This window comes from Osmerus eperlanus, chromosome 18, assembly GCF_963692335.1.
Source record: "Osmerus eperlanus chromosome 18, fOsmEpe2.1, whole genome shotgun sequence".
Lineage (NCBI taxonomy): Eukaryota > Metazoa > Chordata > Actinopteri > Osmeriformes > Osmeridae > Osmerus > Osmerus eperlanus.
In genome coordinates this window covers 3,215,297-3,234,167 of record NC_085035.1, presented here as the reverse complement: position 1 = coordinate 3,234,167, position 18,871 = coordinate 3,215,297, and the positions used below count along the sequence as shown (strand labels likewise).

Sequence of the window (18,871 nt, the reverse complement as noted above, 5' to 3'; positions counted from 1 at the left end):
CTGCTTGAATCCAGTCAAGTCCTAACTACTGTACAAGATCTGTCTCAGTTACGCTACAGAAGCTTAATTTGAAGAATCTACAGTAAATACTCTTTAAGCATCTTCACTGCAGTTTTACCGAATGCGTACCGTTTTACAACCGAGTGCGTTTTGATGGTTGAGGTGAAGTTGCTTGGACCAAACCTGTGTTTCGTTTTTTCAAAACAAATGCACCTCGGCACATAAACCTAACACTGTCAGTGATCCTGCCCATTGGTTTAGCCAAGCCTACTGGGGATCTTGATTATTTCAAGATACGACATCCACAACAGCGGGTCAGGGAGAACGCGTGTCGGAGCGGGTGTTATTGATGTTGTAAGCACCATCCCCGGAAGGGTTCTGTAGCACCGCAGGGGGGCGTGGGAAGGTCTGTGGCCTCATCATCCTTTTATCTGCCCCCTGGGCTTCAGTCCTCAGCCCTCCAATACTATCATCCCTCCGTCACCGCTCTGCTAACCTCGTTTCAGAGAAAGTCTGAAATCTTTCCTCAGCCGTAAAGAAAATGATCTATTTCGGTGGATCCGGTCGTGTGGCGTTGATGGGAAGGACGAAGCGAGGAGGGGGGGGGGGGGGGAGATGCTGCAGTGTGTTGTGGAGAAGAGGGGAGATGCCGGGAGTGTGACGTCAGCCACGCGGTGACACGGCCTGCGTCGTGCGCTGCCCTGCTCCGCTGTCAGGACCAGTCAAGGTGACATGACGGAGAGAGACGGACAGGCATGCGGAATCCATTCGCTGCCTCCTCTGCAGCCAATCGGCAGCCTGCAGAGGAGGAGGAGGAGGGGACTGGAGCGCACGCGTGTGTGTTTGTGAAGGGGAAGGGGGCGTGTGTTAGGGGAGGGGAAAGGGGGTGGGAGGGGTCGCAGTGTTGTCCTGCCTCTCTCGCTCTCACCCCCCTCTCTCTGCAGGCTCTGACGGATCTGGTCTGACAGCCTCAAGGTGGGACGTGGAAAAGCCAAAAACAAGTGCTGTGTTTCCCCCATTTCTTCTTTTCCCTCTCCTGCTCCCACCCCCCCCTTTTTTTCTGGAAAGAGAGAGAGAGAGAGAGCGCGCGAGAGAGATTGTTAGCTCCGTTCCTCTATGGTGGCTGAGTCTGGCTCTTTGTCAGTAAAGAGGGGGGGGGGGGGAGAGTGAATATATCATGTGCACAATAGAGCGGGCGAGTGCAGTTCAGCCATGAAAACCCAGCGGGAGAGACTGAGAATTCCGGGGCTGACGTTAGAGTGAGTATTTTCCCCTCTCTCTTATCCTAACTAGCCGCAGAGGCAGCTCTTCTGTGGCACACAGCTTCGGCTTGTCTCTGCTGCACCTTTTGACGTCGTCGCTCGCGCTCAGCTGCGACGAGCGTTGAGCGTTTATGCAGCGCCGCCACGGTAGCCGTGTCCGCGGAGAGCTGCATCCTGGTGGAGCTTTTTGGATGTATATGTTTGTTTGTATTATATGAAGGAATGGTTGTGGCTGTGTGCGAGTCTGTGTGTGTGTGTGTGTGTTTGTGTTTGTGTCAAGCTAAGGACTGACGCAGCTGCTCGACCTTCCTGTTTGTTTTGGTTGACACACGCACACATGCTCCGACACAGATACTGACACACCTCTGAATCATTTTGACAGATCAACTGGCAAGCCGTTTCTCAGTCAGGCGATAGGCAATAAAAATGGCCTCAGTTTAAAGGCCTTATGTTTATGTTGAGCAACAGAGCTTGGGTGCTTTAATCGCAGTCATCTGTTGGGTTAGAAACAGAGAAGGCTGTGTTTATTTCCCTCCATGCTTAACGTGCATCGGAGGGATTAACCCTCTGTAAAGCAACCTGCCAGAATGGTCAGTAAGGTTGGGTCATGTTTACCAAGGCACTTGTTTAGGGTTTCCATACTGCAAGGGCATGATGGTTTTTCAGTTAGACATACCGCATACTGTAGCGTGATTTGGTTCGAGGCGTCTTATTGTTTTCATACATGATTGAGTTGCGTTTTAAACAAATTAAATTTGAATGACGGATACGGTTGCAGTGCAATTATAATATTGCATTTATCCTTCATGGTCATTTGTATCAATATTCCAATTAAAGATAGTTACAGACAGTAGTTTTTAATCAATGAGCCAGTGAGGTGGTCACCCCCCCCCCCCCCCTTCCCTTTTGTAGAGATGAGGTCATGTGTTGTTTGAAGTTGGCTTCGTCTTTGCCTCAGATGGAGAAGTGGCCAAGCACATACAGTAATTGCACCTTCACAATCCGCAAAATGGCAACTATGACAAAGGGACACGATGCACCTGACAAAGGGACACAACGCACCTGTTTCTCCCCCGTCTCTCCTCCATCGCCACAAAGAGAGCTTTAAAAAATAAAATACAAATACAAAATAAAAAGTTCTCCCTCAGAGAGGCACCACAAGAAGAAACAGAGTGAAACACAGACTCTCACAGACAGACAGACAGACAGACAAGTGCCTTGGTAACTTCTTCCCAAAAACCACCATTTTGATTCATTTCAAAGTGTCCTCAGCCATAGACACTTCTGGTGTGTGTATAACGTGTATCAGCAAGCAGAACAGGGTGTGTGTGTGTGTGTGTGTGTGTACACATCAGTCCCACATCCTTGCAAGTGTCCACTGTGTGAGAGGCCATTGTACTTGTGTGAAACCTCTTGTTGTGCCCCCCCCCTGCTCACCCCAGCTCACTCTGACTTCCAGCCTCACTCCGCGAAGCTTGAGCCCGACTCCCACCAGCCCCTGCAGCCCGTGCAGCCCGCTGCACGCTTTTCATTTTTGGAGGTAAGCGCGCGCTCTTCGACCGTGGCCATTTTGTTTTAAGGATCTGAGGGAGATCCCGACACGAATACAGTCTGTGAGGATTGAGGCAGTTTTTGCGTGTGTGTGTGTAAGTGCGCATGCATTCGTTTCTCAGGCATATACTGTAGGGATAGCCTCTGGAGTTTTAATTTCCGCCTCCTCTGGTTCTCCTCTGGTTCTCCTCTGGTTCTCCTCTGGTTTCTCCTCTGGTTCTCCTCTGGTTTCTCCTCTGGTTCTCCTCTGGTTCTCCTCTGGTTCTCCTCTGGTGTGTTTGAGGAAGGGGGAGGACACAGTGCCTATATAATGTTCTTAGTGTCAACCCCATCTCCCCCTTCTCTTTTTAGAGGGGTCTGGTTTATAGTCCTCTTTCAAGTGATAAGTAGGATTTGAGGGAGTACTTCAAAGTCGGGGATGGTCTGAATCTGTCTGGAACCTGGCGAGATTGATCCTTCTGACAAGGGAAGATAATCAGTGTAACACGATTTTTAGGTTCCAGTGTTGGATTGAAGCGATGTGGGTTATTGCATATAGCTTCTGATTTTGTAAAGACTTGATATCAAGCCCACAGCGATTGTTCTCCTTTTAATTATGAGATATAAATGTTAGACGTTGGGCTTGTAGCCCATGCCTGTCCGCATTTCAGAAAGGGAGACCATTTCATCTGAAGGGGGGTGGGGAGTGTTGTGAGGATTAGGAACCTGGCTGGTTCCCTGAGTGAGTGGAGTGGTGTTCTCTCTCTCTTCTCTATCTCTCTCTCTCTCTCTGGATCTCTCTCTCTGGATCTCTCTGTCTCTCTCTCTTTTTCTCTCTCTCTCTCTGGATCTCTCTGTCTCTCTCTTTTTCTCTCTCTCTCTGGATCTCTCTCTCTGGCTCCCTCTTCCTTTCTCTCTCCCACTCTCTCTCTCTCTCTCTCTCTCTCGCTCTCGCTCTCGCTCTCGCTCTCGCTCTGGCTCTGGCTCTCTCTCTCTCTCTCTCTGGCTCCCTCTGGCTCCCTCCCTCCCTCTCCCTCCCAGAGTTCTTTGCTGTGCTCGCTAATGATGTCTGAGTGAGCAGGTCACCCTGTCCTCTCCACTGTCTCTTGATGTGTCGCCTGCCGAGCCCGTCTCAGTCCTGCTTTGTTTCCAGGAGCCCCTGCTCTCCAGTATTCAAATGGGTCATCGAGCCCAAGCCCCTTTTGTCGCACAAACGTTTCGCTTTAGTTAATGTTTACATAATCACTGTTCTACCGCCACGGGTCTGTGGTGGATGTGAGTGTCAGGACAATGGGGAGGGGGGGGGGGGGATATGTCCCCAAAACATGCGTCTTGCTTGACTTGATTGGTTAGTTTGATGATCAAAAGGGGATCGGTATTTATTCATCGGCATCGTGCATATTCATATTCGTCTCGGCCACTCGAGCGCGTGCGTAATGACGACGGATTAAATATGTGTCCTTTTTTTCAAGATGTGTATTCGTTGGGAGTGCGATGTTGTGATGTCTGCCAATGCGGAGCCGCTTGTTGTGGAAAAGCTGTTATTTTTGGTGAAAACGCGGCACGAACTCTGCGTGGCATTTATCAATGAGCGACTCCTGACTCCCCCTCATGTTGTCTCTGAAGGTCCTCTTCTCTGCCCGCCTCGTAATGACAGTCTGGCTGGCTAACAGTCAATTGAATCACTACCACGCTCACTTGAGGCCTGCGTTGCAGTAGATACCCATTCATGGCGATACGACCGCACACCCTTCTCTCTTGCCGTCTGCTCTACACTTTTGCTCACCCACTTGAAACGAATTTGTGTATTTAGTCTGATGGCTTCCGAATCGGTTTTCCAGATGGCTCCTGGATTTGATGCTGAGCGGCCCGAACAGACGTGCTTACCGCCAAGCTATCAAGCACCATGACCAGGGTCTTTTGAAGTCAAGCTTTTAGTGTCAGTGTCATCGCCCATACATGATATCTCCCATCAGAACAATAGTGTCTCACAGTGATTTCAGAGAACATGGCGAAGTTTAATCAGGATTAGAGAATTATAAGAGATTAGCGTACTCTGCTAATTGCTGCCCTCAAAAAATATTGAGCCATGGTGTAGTATTATTTTTTTGTAAAGCTTGTCTTGTGAAGCCTCCTATTCAAACGTTCTCTTTATCTCATTCGTTTGGCAGTTCACTCATACAAGAACGACAGTAAATCTAGTAGATATGGCAAGATGTTACTAGTGTGCTCCCAGGAGACAGATTAGTCAGCACTCTGAGACGAGATGCGAGCGCCCTTCTCTGTGTCCACATCCTGCATTCACTTTAGCCAAAGTCGGCTGACTTTGTCACATAAAATCTCCGTCGAACCAAACCGGTTAGCATGGTTGTGCCTTTTAAGTCAACCTTTCTTATGTGGAACAGAGAAGCAGAGCAGAGCCATAATTAGAGCGAGGGCTGTCACACGAACCCGCTGAGACTGGAGTTCGAGGCTAGCTACCTGACGTCAGCGCCGAGCTGCCTTAGAGCGGCGTTGTTATCGCTGGTCACGATGATAACAAGGTCATTGTCGAGGCAGCTTGAGGAGGGACCACAGGCCAGGCAGGTTTATCTACCCAGCCGGACGACCTCGGCTCCCCGATCCGGAGTGTTCCTCAGGGTGCCAGGCAATCGACGTCCCTGGTCCCGTGATCGGATCCTTCCCCCTGTGTGTCGGATCGAGCTCGTCACGTGAGCTCCAAGGGGTGTCGGGGAGGTCTCGCTGAGATCGCCGTTTACTCCCCGCGGCGGAATCTGCTCCGGAGCATGTGGCTGCATGCTTCCCCTGCCCGTCCCCCATTTCACACACACACACTGGCTCGCTCAGACGCATTCAACGACCAACTGTCGACTGTGTAGCTTTAAAACCTAGTTCTGGTGTAGGCCTGTGTGAGACTTGCAAACTCGTATGCTGGTCTGTACCACTGGTTCCAAAGTCCTCTTGGCTTAATGGCAGGTCAGGTTCGAGATCAGGGAGTCTGCCCCAGGTACTGTCTTAGTAGGCTGTCAATGTTTTATCTTCGACTATCTCTGAAACGGTTTTAACTATCCGAAGCTTGGATATGAGGTCAAATAAACACAATTGCAGCTGTGTTTTTCCTCTTATCTGCCTGTGGGCTAGTCAGCGAGACAAGGCAGATCAAAGGGCCAGGGAGTGAAGGTGTGGCTGCTCGGAGCCTGGAGATGAGAGAGGGAGAGCGGGCCCGAGGCTGTAGATCTCAACGGAGGACATCCGCGGAAAAGCACAGAATCTCGCAACTTTTGAATAGGACACGCCTAATACACTGACCCGAAGGGCTTATGAAGGGGTGCCAGACCGGGAGAGTTGTGAACACGGCAGCGCCTGACGATGATGCAGCTCCTCTTCGACTCCCCCCCCCCCCCCCCCCCCCCCGCTCGGGATGTGAAGTGGTAGGTGCCTGTTACATGATAGGGAGCACAAGGAGCTGGCTCGTGTGCATTTGGGATAAGAGACGGCACAGCCACAGACGGCACAGCCACAGAAGCACAGAGGGGACAAATCCTTCCCCATGAAGAAAAAATTAATTAAAAAAACAAGTCAGCTGTTCTAAAGTGTCCACATCCTAACCGGAGTCTCTGATACACACTCGCTTCTGGTGACGCGTTAGAAGATCCTCCCAGGATGTTTTTTTGGGGGGTTTTGGTTTGAAAAGGAGAGCGAAGGACGTGCCGTCCGCTCCGACGGGAGTGTTTATGCCGCAGCTGGCTGCAGATGTTCCCGGGCAGATTAAGTTTGTTCCGGAACGGCGGCAGCGGGAGGGGGAGGCTGCGACGGCGGACAGGGACGGCTGTCTCCGGAGCGCTTGTCGGGACTGCGGCGGCCGCTTGCAGTCCCCCGTCGCCGACACTCGTCGCTTCTCGTCTCCGGGACTGTTGAGACCCCCCCTTCACCTGCCCCTCTGTGGGGGCTGGCAGGACGTGGACGTCATGGCCGAGTCCAACCCGTGGACGGCGTTCTCCAACTTTAACAAGCCACACTTCCTCAATGGAGCCCGACTCAGGCGGTCTAAAAGGTAAAGAACCTTCCAGAACCCCGAAGACGGGTGAGGGGCTCCTGGCCGGCAGAGTACAGAGAGGGAGGGGTTGCGGTTGGGGGTCATTCGAAGATGTTTTTAGGACGTTCACCGGCCGAACAATCAGACGGGTGTTGCTTCCCTATTGTGTGTGATTTGCTTTGTGAGTTCCACTGTTGGGTGAATTTCTGATTGCTATCAAGGCTGTATCTTTCAAGTCCTGGACTTTATACAATGGAGGTTTACCAACAATAGCCTGTGATTAGCCCACTTCCCATAGGATTCTGGTAGGAAAACAGAGCCTGCTGATTGGTAGTTGTCTATGACTATGTCTGTTTATCTTGTGTTTTCTGGGATGTAATACTGAGAGAGAAACGAGTTTTAATGTATTCAAAGGCCTTTTGTGAACTTTTGTTCAGCAGTGACGCTAGATACTGGATACGTTCGAGTTACATATTATCTGTACCAGTTCATTGTATTCGCTTCTATGGGTCCAGTCTCTTAAACTGAGTTTAATCCATGGCCTGACCTATTTCATAGCGCAGAGAGGAGCTTAATATCAAATAGAAATTCACTCTGAATTTTCAGGACATACAGTTCCAGTCTGTAATCTATTACTGTCATATGCAATCCACTGGGTCTATCAGCGTGAAAACATCCTGTGTCTCTTTGAAAACAATACATTCAAACCCACCGAACGCAGTCAATGTAGACTAACGCGGCGAGGTTACCTAGACTAGGTAAGGGCTGGTCATCTGACTCGTGTGATTCCTGTCAGATTTTGAAGTCATCAGACATGTGGTTGGATGTGTATCGTTGTTGCTGAGACAGGGACAGGTGGGCAGGGTGGGCCATGTGGGCAGGGTGGGCCATGTGGGCCATGTGGGCAGGGTGGGCCATGTGGGCAGGGTGGGCCATGTGGGCAGGGTGGGCCATGTGGGCAGGGTGGGCCATGTGGGCAGGGTGGGCCATGTGGGCAGGGTGGGCAGGGTGGGCCATGTGGGCAGGGTGGGCCATGTGGGCAGGGTGGGCCATGTGGGCCATGTGGGCCATGTGGGCAGGGTGGCCATATGCAAGCAGAGGCCTCCATCCTGAACCGGGATGGACTTGGATTAGGGCCTCCACGCTCCCATGGAACATTCAGTATTATAGGTGTAGAGGATACAGTCCTTTACACCATGTTGCAATAATGATGAGGATTGAGATCATTTCTGTGGTGAGGGTGAGTTTTTTTTATTATTATTACGCAACACAGCTGTACAGTTAAACGCTACAGACAAGCTTTGACAGCTGAATCCCCGAATGCCCGAAAGCAGACCGGCGCTGAAGCCTTGTTGTGCAGAAATGTTGAAAACATTGCCGACTCAGGGAGTGGGAGGCAAGTGGGGGGGGGGGGGTATGGAAGAGAGAGAATGTGTGAAATAGAGAGAGAGAGAGAGACTTTTCCTTATTGTAGATGAGGTTTATGACATTGGGCTTACGTCAGCTCACCAGTGATGAAGAAGTTGCATTTAAAGACAGATGAGGAGATCCGCTTGCGGACAACATGGTGGGTCAACGGACTTTGCATTGGTTTTTGTGGAAAGTGCTGTTAAATATATTTCTGAAGCCTTAACCGACCATGGGAGAGTGTAAGTCATAAAGCAAGACACTAAAAGATTTTATGGAGGCAAGTAAAGATCAAGCACTGTTTTATATCACCATGTCTCTGGATAAACAAAAAGCATCTCGGACAGGAACAGCAGGCCAGATCGACTCGAAATCTAGTTTGGTGTGCTTCAAACCAGGCTCCTCCATCTTCAAATGTTTACACGCTGTTCACTTTAGCCCCTTGAGAGTGTCTGTCATCTTGTTGTAAAGAGCAGATTTCCTACGAAGCTCAACAATGCCTTCAATGAGGTGAAGGGGTTTTGCGTATCGCCTGAGACTGGCGAAGCGTACCGTAGCATGGAGCCCGTCCAGGAATCTCTCGCATCTGCAGTACGGCACACTCGCACTGGCCTACTTTCTCCCTATCATCCCTACCCAGGTCCCCTTCATCCCCTCTTTAGGGTCTGGTTAGACAATCCCATTGGGCTCTCCTGCCAGCGGCCCTGCTCCTGCCCCTGCTCCTGCCTCAGCCCGGGTGCTGATCTGCTTGCTTCTCACAGCCCCCGAGCAGGAGAAATCTAGTTCTGCCAGGCCTCATATAGGTAAAGGAGGAAGAGAGAGAGGGAGGGGGAAAGAGAGAGAGAGAGAGAGAGGGGGGGGGGGAAAGAGAGAGAGAAAAAGAGGGGGAAAGAGAGAAAGAGAGAGGGAGAGAGAAAGAGAGAAAGAGAGAAAGAGAGAAAGAGAGAGAGAGAGAGAGAGGGAGAGAGGGAGAGAGGGAGAGAGGGAGAGAGGGAGAGAGGGAGAGGGGGAGGGGGAAAGAGAGGGGAGGGGGAAAGAGAGGGGAGGGGGAAAGAGAGAGAGAGAGAGAGGAGGAGGGGGAAAGAGAGAGAGAGAGAGGAGGAGGGGGAAAGAGAGAGAGAGAGAGGAGGAGGGGGAAAGAGAGAGGCCTAATCAATTCTGTGTGTCTCGTTCAAACTGCCTGGTATTAGTTGCTGTGCTTATGGTATGTTCTCTGAGCACTTTTATGGGTCTGAAACGAGGCCGTGGAGAGGGGGATGAGAGATTGGAGTGGAGAGAAGTGTGGCCTTGCCCAATCTTAATCCTGAAGTACTGTGGGCAGGTATAAATAGTCTGATCTGCGACTGTGATCCTCTCTGACTGAGCACTTGTGACCATACATTACTCACTTGCTCAGTGTACCAAATGAGTGTGTCATCACAGCCTTGGAACACACCTGGTCACCAGGGTTGGAGAAACTCACTTGCTCACAGTCTTGACTTCACTTGCGGACAACATTTTTGATGGATTTGGCTGAATGTGGGTTTTGAAGAAAACCTGGGGATTGTTCCTATAATCTTAAGAAGCTTAAGAGATTTAAGACAGTAGATATGTGGATGACATTTCATTACTGACCAGTATCTAACAAGAACTTTGGTGGAAGTGGTTACGTAAAAAACAACTCAACTCGTAAATGGACATTGTGTGTGTGTGTGTGTGTGTGTGTGCGGGGGAGGCCCAAAAAGACTGGGCCCCAATCTGTTTAGTTTGAATTCCAGATCACGATTTGCATTTAGAAATTCCTGAACGCCGATTGCCCTGGTTGTTTGTCTGCAGTGGACGTTTTTCTCCTTCATGCTCGATACAAGACGTCCTGGTTGCCCTCTATGAACACACGCGCGATCTGTTAAAGCTGTTCTGGGATCGATTAACATCCCTGGAACGTGATTTATGGCGTGGAGCTGTCTGTAAAGAGTAGGCTATGTAATATGCATGGCTGTGTTCACGCTGCGTAAACAACCGTCTCCTATGTGGACAGATGAGTGTGTCTCATCTAGCAGCGAAATCCCACAATCCCCTCCCTCTCCTATCGTGTGCTGGATGTGGGATTTCGCCCAGCAACATATGGTCACCGACTCACCCAGAATGCAAATCTTCAGTCCACCAGCTTCCCTTCAGTGCGACGCATAATTTGGCCGTGTTTCAACCAGCAGAACGGAGGGGCCTTCCTGACTTACATAAAAATAATAATAATACCTTTTATTTATAATTATTTTTTTATCATGCCAGTTTGCAGATATTCAACACGTGCAGCTTGTAGGTCAGTTCACATTAGTAGTCATTGTGAGCCGGTAGTTCAGGCTTTCAGAGTGAAGCAGGCATCTTAGCAGGACTGTAGCGCACGATGCTCTTGTCAAACGCCCTATAGTCTGTAGTGCTCTCTCGCAGCCATGACAACAAGGGTCGCTTGGATCCAGTTCCTCTGTTCTAGCACTGAAAATGCTGTGAAATGAGTATTATTTGGCACCGTAGGGGTGAACCGTAAAGCAGAGACGCACGGAAGGCTGTGACTTCTCACGTGACAGAGTCTCTTCGAATCGTGACAGACTCTCTTCATCGTGACAGACTCTCTTCATCGTGACAGACTCTCTTCATCGTGGCAGAGTCTCTTCATCGTGGCTGCATTAAGATCAGCGCATTACGACACCTGTAGCAGCTGCGTCTCTCCGCTCTCCTCTCTCTCTCTCTCTCTCTCTCTCTCTCTCTTGCTGTCTCTCCCTCTCTCTCTCTCTCTCTCTCTCTCTCTCTCTCTCTCTCTCTTGCTGTCTCTCTTTCTCTCTCTCTCTCTCTCTCTCTCTCTCTCTCTCTCTCTCTCTCATCTCTTCTCTCTCTCTCTGTCTCTCTCTCTCTCTGTCTCTCTCTCTCTCTGTCTCTCTCTCTGTCTCTCTCTCTCTGTCTCTCTCTCTCTCTGTCTCTCTCTCCTCTCTCTCTCTCTCTCTCTCTCTCTCTGTGTCTCTCTTTCCTTTATCTGTCTATGTATCTCTCTCTGTGTCTATCTGTCTCTCTCTTTGTTTGGCTTTCTATATTTTTATCTACACCCATCCTTTCTTTGTCATTTTTTTTTTACTCCCCCCCCCCCCCCCCCCACCCCCCCCCCCCCCCCCCCCCCCCCCCACCCCCCCCCCCCACACACACACACACACACACTAACAGCCCCTCCGCTACTGTAGTGTCTTTGGCTGTGAGGAAGCAATCTGTCCATCTGTCCTCTAACCATGCAGCACACTGCGCTTAGCTCCTCGTCTGAGGGGAGCTCTCATGCTGGACCGACTGGATGTTTTATCATGCCTACGCTGGATGAGATGTGCAACAATACCAGCTTAACATCCTATGTGAAATGGAAGGCCTCTTAGTGCAGGTTATGTAACTTATGTCATTGAGGTCTGACATTTCAGTCGTGGTTTTTTTTTTTTCTTTTTTTTTTTTTTTCTTCTTCAGGAGTTATGTATTTCCAGACTCATGCCGTTTGGGAATTATACTTCAGGGTTTTGGGTGTGTGTTTCTTTTTTTCAGCTGCGATAACGCAGTACTTTTCCAGAGATTAGACAGATCCGTGAGTCATTAGGAGTGTTTGAATCACAACATGGCAGTCAACCAAATGACACAGGAAAAGATTCGAAGAAACAGTGCCAGTGCCTACTATGCCGGGCACAAAAACGACTACACAGGCCATCATCAAAGTCTTGAGCTGGGTTTCTTTTCCAAAACATACTCAGGCCCAGTTCTCCGTGTATTCTGCCTCGTCAGAGCGGGAGCTTGGTCTCCTCTAAGCCTGGTGGTTAAGAGGATCTGTGCCGTCAGCAGTAAGCGTGTCATTAGACGGCTCCCTTGTCTGTCCTTCAGCTGCATTGAAGGAGCTGTGTGGAGCTGGACAGGGCAGGGTTCTGTGTGTAGGACGGTGTCGGTGAGAGGGAACTTGTGCTGTGTATATATACTGCACCAGAGAGCTGGAGGTCTGCCTGGGCTGCTGTCCACAACCCGGGAGACATACTCAACATGCTCTGGGGAACGCAATGCTGTTTCCCGGCAGCTGTAAATGGTACAGGTTATGGAAAAGGCATAGAACACGGTATGTGGGTTGAATCGGAAACGAGTAAATGTGTTTGTTTACTATTGGGCACGTCGGACAAACTTTCAGATTTGTGGCTTTGCAGGATGCTACCTTCCTACTCGACTGTTCTGTACTGTAGTAGGTGGAACACAACCTTTTGTGTTAACTTTCCAAAGTCTTTTAAATTCCCAGATCCTGCAGGAACTGAATCCCTGCTAGCTACCTCGCTGCCTGTAATTTGTGTTTTTTTTATGTCTTTCTCCTAATATTTTGTGCCTAGTTTTTTATCAAAGCAGGCCTCCACTGTGTTTAATGGTCCAGGGACCTGGTTCATCCACAGCCAACCAGAGGCCTTAATGAGGGCTGCTATTATTATGAATAGGTTACTTAGACAGTCTGGTAGCTCTGCTCAGTGGTGTGTGTGTGAGAGAGAGAGTTAGCTACTGTGTTCTTCTGCTCCCTGGCTCTTGGAGGCACAGGTTGGATTACGTACAAAACCTGTAAAGAAATACTGATTTGGGATCATAGAAACACTGTAGATGTGGAATAACTGAAGTTTGCTAAGAACTTAAAAAGTACCTGGAAATGTACAATGATGGAACTGTGACTAAGCTGTCCTGTCTTAACGTGTGACGCCTTACCTGTGCATCCACAGCTGCAGAACAAGCAACCGAAAAAGCCTGATAGGAAGCGGTCAATCTTCAGCCCTGCCGCGCCCCCATTCCCCCCTGTCGTCACATACAGGTAAGCCTGTGTGTGTGTGTGTGGTCTGTGTCGTGCACAGTCCTCGGTTTGGACGCGTGCGTGAAGTGTCTCGGTGAACCAGAGATCTCGTTGTGCTCGCATGCAAAGACGGCCTCGTCTGTACGCATGGTCCTCTGGCCTGAAAGGGCCTCATTGTCTTTGGCAAATGAAGATGTTGTCTGGAAAAACACTTGTCTGAAGTGCAATGTGTTTCTGATTCATTAGCTCTTCACAAGGTCCCGTTCTGTCTCCTGCCCACAACCTCTGGCCCCTTTTCACCAACGTAGCCTGTCCGCCAGTCTTATTTAGCAGAGGTGGCCCCGGAACCAGTTATTGGATACAGAATTGCTTGGAATTGGTAGTTACATGGTCTGGGGGATCAAATGGGAACCATCTCAAAAGGAGATGAGCTGTGCTGTACAGTCAGCTAGGAAAGGTAAGAAAATAAAGAGTATGGGCGCCGCAGTAGCTCACCGGGTAAGTGTGTGTACCATGTAGGCTGAGGCCTTTCGAGGCTGTGGCCTGGGTTTGAGTCCGACCTGGGCCCTTGGCTGCGTGTCTCTCCCTCTCTCTCCCCCTGACTTTTCTGTCACACTTCCCTTACAAACCGTCTGAAAAAAACAAGACAATGCCCCCAAAAAATTCGATATAAAAAAGGGAAAAGGAGGAGTCGTCAGCGTTGTCTTCTTTGTCAAGGCCAGCGCCAGCCTCTCTGGTGAGAACGCCGAGCCGTGCGTCCGTGGAGAGTGGCACGGCAGGGCAGCGCTTTGCATTGTAATGGACCCGGAAGTGTGGGGCCCACAGGAAGGAAGTACACAGGGAGCAGAGGGAGGGGCGCTCTCGTTCACCCCAGGGCGTCTCATTTCCTGTTCCACAGCGCAGCAATAACAGGGCCAGGGATAGAGAACGGCCAGACAGCGTCGTTGACCCTGGCAGCAGGAGCTCCGCTCTCAGAATGAACCCTCACAGCTCCCGCGCTCACGAGTGGACTGAGCTGTGTGGAGACTTGGTTTTGTGGCACAGACGAAACACAGGGACTCTAGGTAAGAGCGTTGCTTTTCTACGTGACGGGGATGTGAAGAGGAACATTTGTCCAGCAGATTCTGCCTTTTGAAATCTGTATTTTTGGTCGGAATGTGTTTCGTTTTTTATAGCCAACGGGAGATTCACCACAATGTACTGTTGCACAACTTTGCTGAAGAGAGGAGTTAATTCTGTAAATGGTCTGGTTGGGTTTCAGGTTTGGGTAAAGCTTACACAAGAAGCCTCTTCCTTTGTTAGGATTGAGCGTACGTGAGGCCGTGTCCGAGACCAGCATGTGTCCACTTTTCAAAGTTTTGACACGATTTTCCTCTCTTGAGAGTGTCTGAAAATAGAAAACCTTCTCAGCTGTGGTCAGGAGCGCACGGTTACTTTGTGTCTCTGTCTGCCTTTAATGACACGGTGGCCCGATTAAACGGATGACATTCATCAACATCTTAATGAGACATTTTCCACCCATTGTTCCCCAGTTTGGAGAAGCCTTTTTATCGGCACAGGGGGTGCCATCGTTGTCCTCGGTTAATTAACTGTTTACTCTCCCTGTTGGAGATGGAGCTAATTATGTCTAATTAACATTGGACGAAGGCTTGGCTTTAACCTCACTGGTGAGGGAACACACGGCCTAATTGGGGTCTATCAGGAAATCCACACAGTTTGATGCGTTCAACAGCCTGGAGCTATCCCACTAAACAGACGAGTCCGGGGTAATAAATGGATGGTGCGCATATGGATGAAGAGAAAGAGGGAGGGATGGAGGGGTGGGATGAAGTCATTTGAGTGCGGATGCTTAAGGTCGCCACTCTGGAGATCTCCATCAAGTCCACTAAGCTCCCGTTAAGAGCGTGTAGACGTGTGGACGTTTCGACCTTATACATTAGATTTCTTCCCATCGGTTCTTCGCATTAGCGCTTTACAGTTGGGCAGCATTTTCCACTGTTACCCAAGGTTTTTAGTTTGTACTGTGGTTGAGGGTGTGTTCAGTCAGTTCCACTCTCAGGTCTATTTATGTCGAAGTAGACCTGAGTGTTTCCAAACTGCTCTCACGTGTCTTTTGTGTCGCCATTACAGCAGCGCGTCCTCTTCATCTACCTGTCAGACAGTTCTGGGGCCTTATAACTATAACCATCTGAAAAGCAAAAACACTGTCTCTCAGAAAACCCAGGTGAAGCTCCAGATTCCTCAACACAAAGTACTGGATGCTGCATCACAGATTTCACTTGTTTGATATTCAGATTGTTACTTTTCGCTTGTGGGGCCAACTTCCATTGGAAGACAGTACAGTAGATGGTCTTTGTTGAGATTTTGATCTTCATCCTTGTCCCCTGAGAGCTTCTGAGATATGTGGATTCACACTGTTTTACTGTGACTGACACCTGGGGTGGAATTGAATTATTCATAGTTTAGGCAAAAAATATCCACTTTGGGTTGTAATTTGGAATACATAATGTTGATCTGGAGCATCTCTAGATACTATGATCTACAATATTAGTAGTATGTTTTGATTGGATGGTATTGTTTCATTAGTCTTGTGGTTTAAGTACCATAAAACAATCTCAGTTTTGGCTGGTTTAGACTGGAAGATCAAAGAAAAACACACATTTGAATACGCTGTTTAAAGGAGGGTGTATAAATGAGTTGTCATTTTTGCGTTTCAGGAACAAGTCCACAAGACAGCCCCAGAAACTTCTCTCCTAGTGCCTCAGCCCACTTCTCCTTTGCACGCAGGTAAGAACAATGTGAATTTTCAGTCCACTCAACTTCAGACACCATCCAACCTTGTCACTTTAAAGAGGAATTATTCTTGAGAAATTGTCTGCTTTTATTGTGTGACGCTGTAGGCCGATGTGGATGCTTAGAAAAAAAAAAGAAAAAATGATGAGTGAATGTTCTGACAGGTCTCATGAAAATTTAAATCAGAAGTAGGCTTTTTTTTACAGCTTGTTCTCAAAGGCTTTTCAGAGTGACTGTGTGGCGTTTTTAAACAGCTTGTCATCGTTTTTACCAACAGCCTAAGCGATAGTTTATTTTAAAACCTCGACATAATATGATTAATTTGCATGTTTTTGCTGTTGTGATTCACAGTCATTACCACAGAGCAGACAGGTAAATTAATATTGGACCCCTTTGCCCATCTTGTTACTCATGAATCAATAGTTCAAATTCCATTACCCTCCCAGACATGTACATCTCGGCTGTCGAAATCCATGTCGTCCTATGTCTGTCCTTGCTGTATTATACAGTATTTATCTCTACTGTATATGTCTAACCCTTTCATCGTTCATTTTGATGTTTATCCTTGTGCTCTGGTTAAGATTCAGAGTACAGTCTCTCCTTGGTGTGTGTGATTGGCAATTAAAACCAGATGTCACTATTCAGCCCACTGGAAATAGTTTTTTGGGGGGGTTTGTTTTGAAAAGCCAAGTTGATTAATACTGCCCCGAGTTCACCCCTCAGCAAACATTTCAAAGTTTTTATCTTACCATACCAATGAAGTCCCTGAACGGCATTCATTGGTAATCATTATCATCGTAATTACTTCGAACTGTGCACTTCTGATCCTTGAGTTCCCGCCTTGCTTTGTTACATGCACCACTTGAATGTCACTTCAGATAAAGGTGCTAAATGAATCAAAATGTGATTGGCGCCGTGTATTCATGCTAAGCTGCCCTTGGTGGATCCTCCACGCTGACGGTAGCCTTGACGACCTGTCGTCTGTGTTGTCTTTCAGGACCGATGGACGGCGTTGGTCCCTGGCCTCCCTCCCCTCCTCTGGCTATGGCACCAACACACCCAGCTCCACCATCTCTGTACGTGCCCCTTCAATCCCACTCTCAAGCTAACACACTCCCTGACTAACACGACTAGACAAACCATTATCAACCAGAGTTAGTTCAGTCACACCACTTAATTAAAACGTGTATGTATGATATCATATTTTATGTCGTTATAAAATATATATATGTACAGTACAAGTGTGTGTGTGTGTGTATAATATACTGTATAGTTATATTATAAATGTATTTGTATTTGTAAGTCAAATATCATGAATTTCAAAGCCCCACTTGGACAACTTCCTCATTAGTCATTAGCCATTGGCGATGGCAGACTTGCTTGTTAAGTCTGAAGCGCTGGAGAGGCCAGTGAACAGATGCTCCTGTGAAGTGCCCCCCTCAGTGTGGTTCAGACCACCAGAAACTGCTTTTGGGGGGTGGCACATTTGTTTGGAAGTAAATATGGCCTTGACACAAAGCCAGTACACACACACACACACACACACACACACACACTTCAGAATGAGAAACAGGAAATGGTCTGGCCCAGAGGCACCTGCCAAGCTGATAAGCTACAGCATTTGTTGTCGTCACGTTTTCAGTGAGCACAATCACGTTGAGAGGTTTTTGCGCGATGGAAAGAAAGGCTTTTGATAAACCGTTTTGCAAAACGGTTTATTTGTTAATTATGTAGATTGCCGATAAAGTATGATATCAAATAATTTAAGATTGACTTATAATAGAATTGGAATTGTGACCACCTGTGATATATCAAAGTATCCACAATAATAGCTGTTTTGTGTAATAAATAAATAATAATAATGCAGTCAGCAGTATCGATAAGATATGCATAAAAAAACAATTCAAGGCAAAACCGAAATAAAAGCGTTAGGCGCACATCTTCCCTTTTCCCCCTCCTTTTCCTTTTTCTTTTCTTGTTCAATGTATATTCATTTCATTTCCAGTCGTCCTGTTCATCACAGGAGAAGCTTCACCAGCTGCCTTACCAGCCCACGCCGGACGAGCTGCACTTCCTCTCCAAGCACTTCTGCACGGAGAGCATCACCGGGGACGACTGCCGGAGAGTCACGCCCATGCGACCGCGCTCCCGCAGCCTCAGGTGAGGGGAGGGGGCAGGATGGGCGAACGGGGGGGGGGGGGGGGTCAAAGGTCACCACCCGACCTCGGTGAGAGCTGTGAGCATTTAGCTCTGATTTCCTGCTGTATGCCACTCAGATATGTAAGTGATGTTAACCGGAGAGATTGTTCCTGATTTTCAGCCCTGGAAGATCCCCATCATGCTGTGACCATGAGATTATCATGATGAACCACGTGTACAAGGAACGTTTCCCGAAGGTGAGTCCGGTTGGGACCGCACGCCGTCTATCCAGAGGTCCACCTGTTTAACCCTGTATCCTGTCCCGTGGTTCGGGTCAGTGGCTGGAGATACCTTACCTGTTTACCCCTCTCCCCCCCCAGGCCACGGCCCAGATGGAGGAGAGGATACAGGAGATCATCCGGAGCAGTTCTCCGGAGAGCATCCTCCCCTTGGCAGACGGCGTCCTGGGCTTTGCCCACCACCAGATCATCGAGCTGGTCCGAGACTGCCTGGAGAAGAGCCGGCTGGGTCACATCACGTCACGCTACTTCTGCGAGCTCACCGACAAACTGGAGAGGCTCTTTCAGGAGGTGGGTTTTCCTTATTCATCAGTTCAACTAACTAATTAGTTATCTGAGTAGCTAATACTAATATGATAAATACTTACTATTGATATGACACTTATGAATGGAAATAAGCATCTTTTAAAAGCTGAATTACCTATGAGGTGAAGTTTATTATGAGCACCTGGATCTTAAGTGTGACCTGACCGGTGGCTGCGACCTCAGCCCATACGCCCTCGACCTGCTCCCAGCGCCGTGTGAAATGTTGAAGGTGTGTGTTGTGTTGGCCGTGTCGCCCCTGTGCAGTCCACGGAGAGATCTGAGAGCC

At 48.7% G+C, this 18,871-nt stretch overlaps 1 protein-coding gene across 1 annotated transcript in view; it reads left to right on the top strand.

The window, feature by feature from the left end:
- mast4 (microtubule associated serine/threonine kinase family member 4) overlaps nt 1-18,871 on the top strand; it is a 74,392-nt gene that overhangs the window by 37,303 nt on the left and 18,218 nt on the right. The window contains 9 exon segments of the mRNA XM_062484816.1: nt 2,722-2,802; nt 12,981-13,069; nt 15,766-15,835; nt 16,193-16,213; nt 16,839-16,917; nt 17,847-18,001; nt 18,162-18,237; nt 18,361-18,570; nt 18,850-18,868. Of these exon segments, the coding sequence (XP_062340800.1) occupies nt 2,722-2,802; nt 12,981-13,069; nt 15,766-15,835; nt 16,193-16,213; nt 16,839-16,917; nt 17,847-18,001; nt 18,162-18,237; nt 18,361-18,570; nt 18,850-18,868 (800 nt within the window).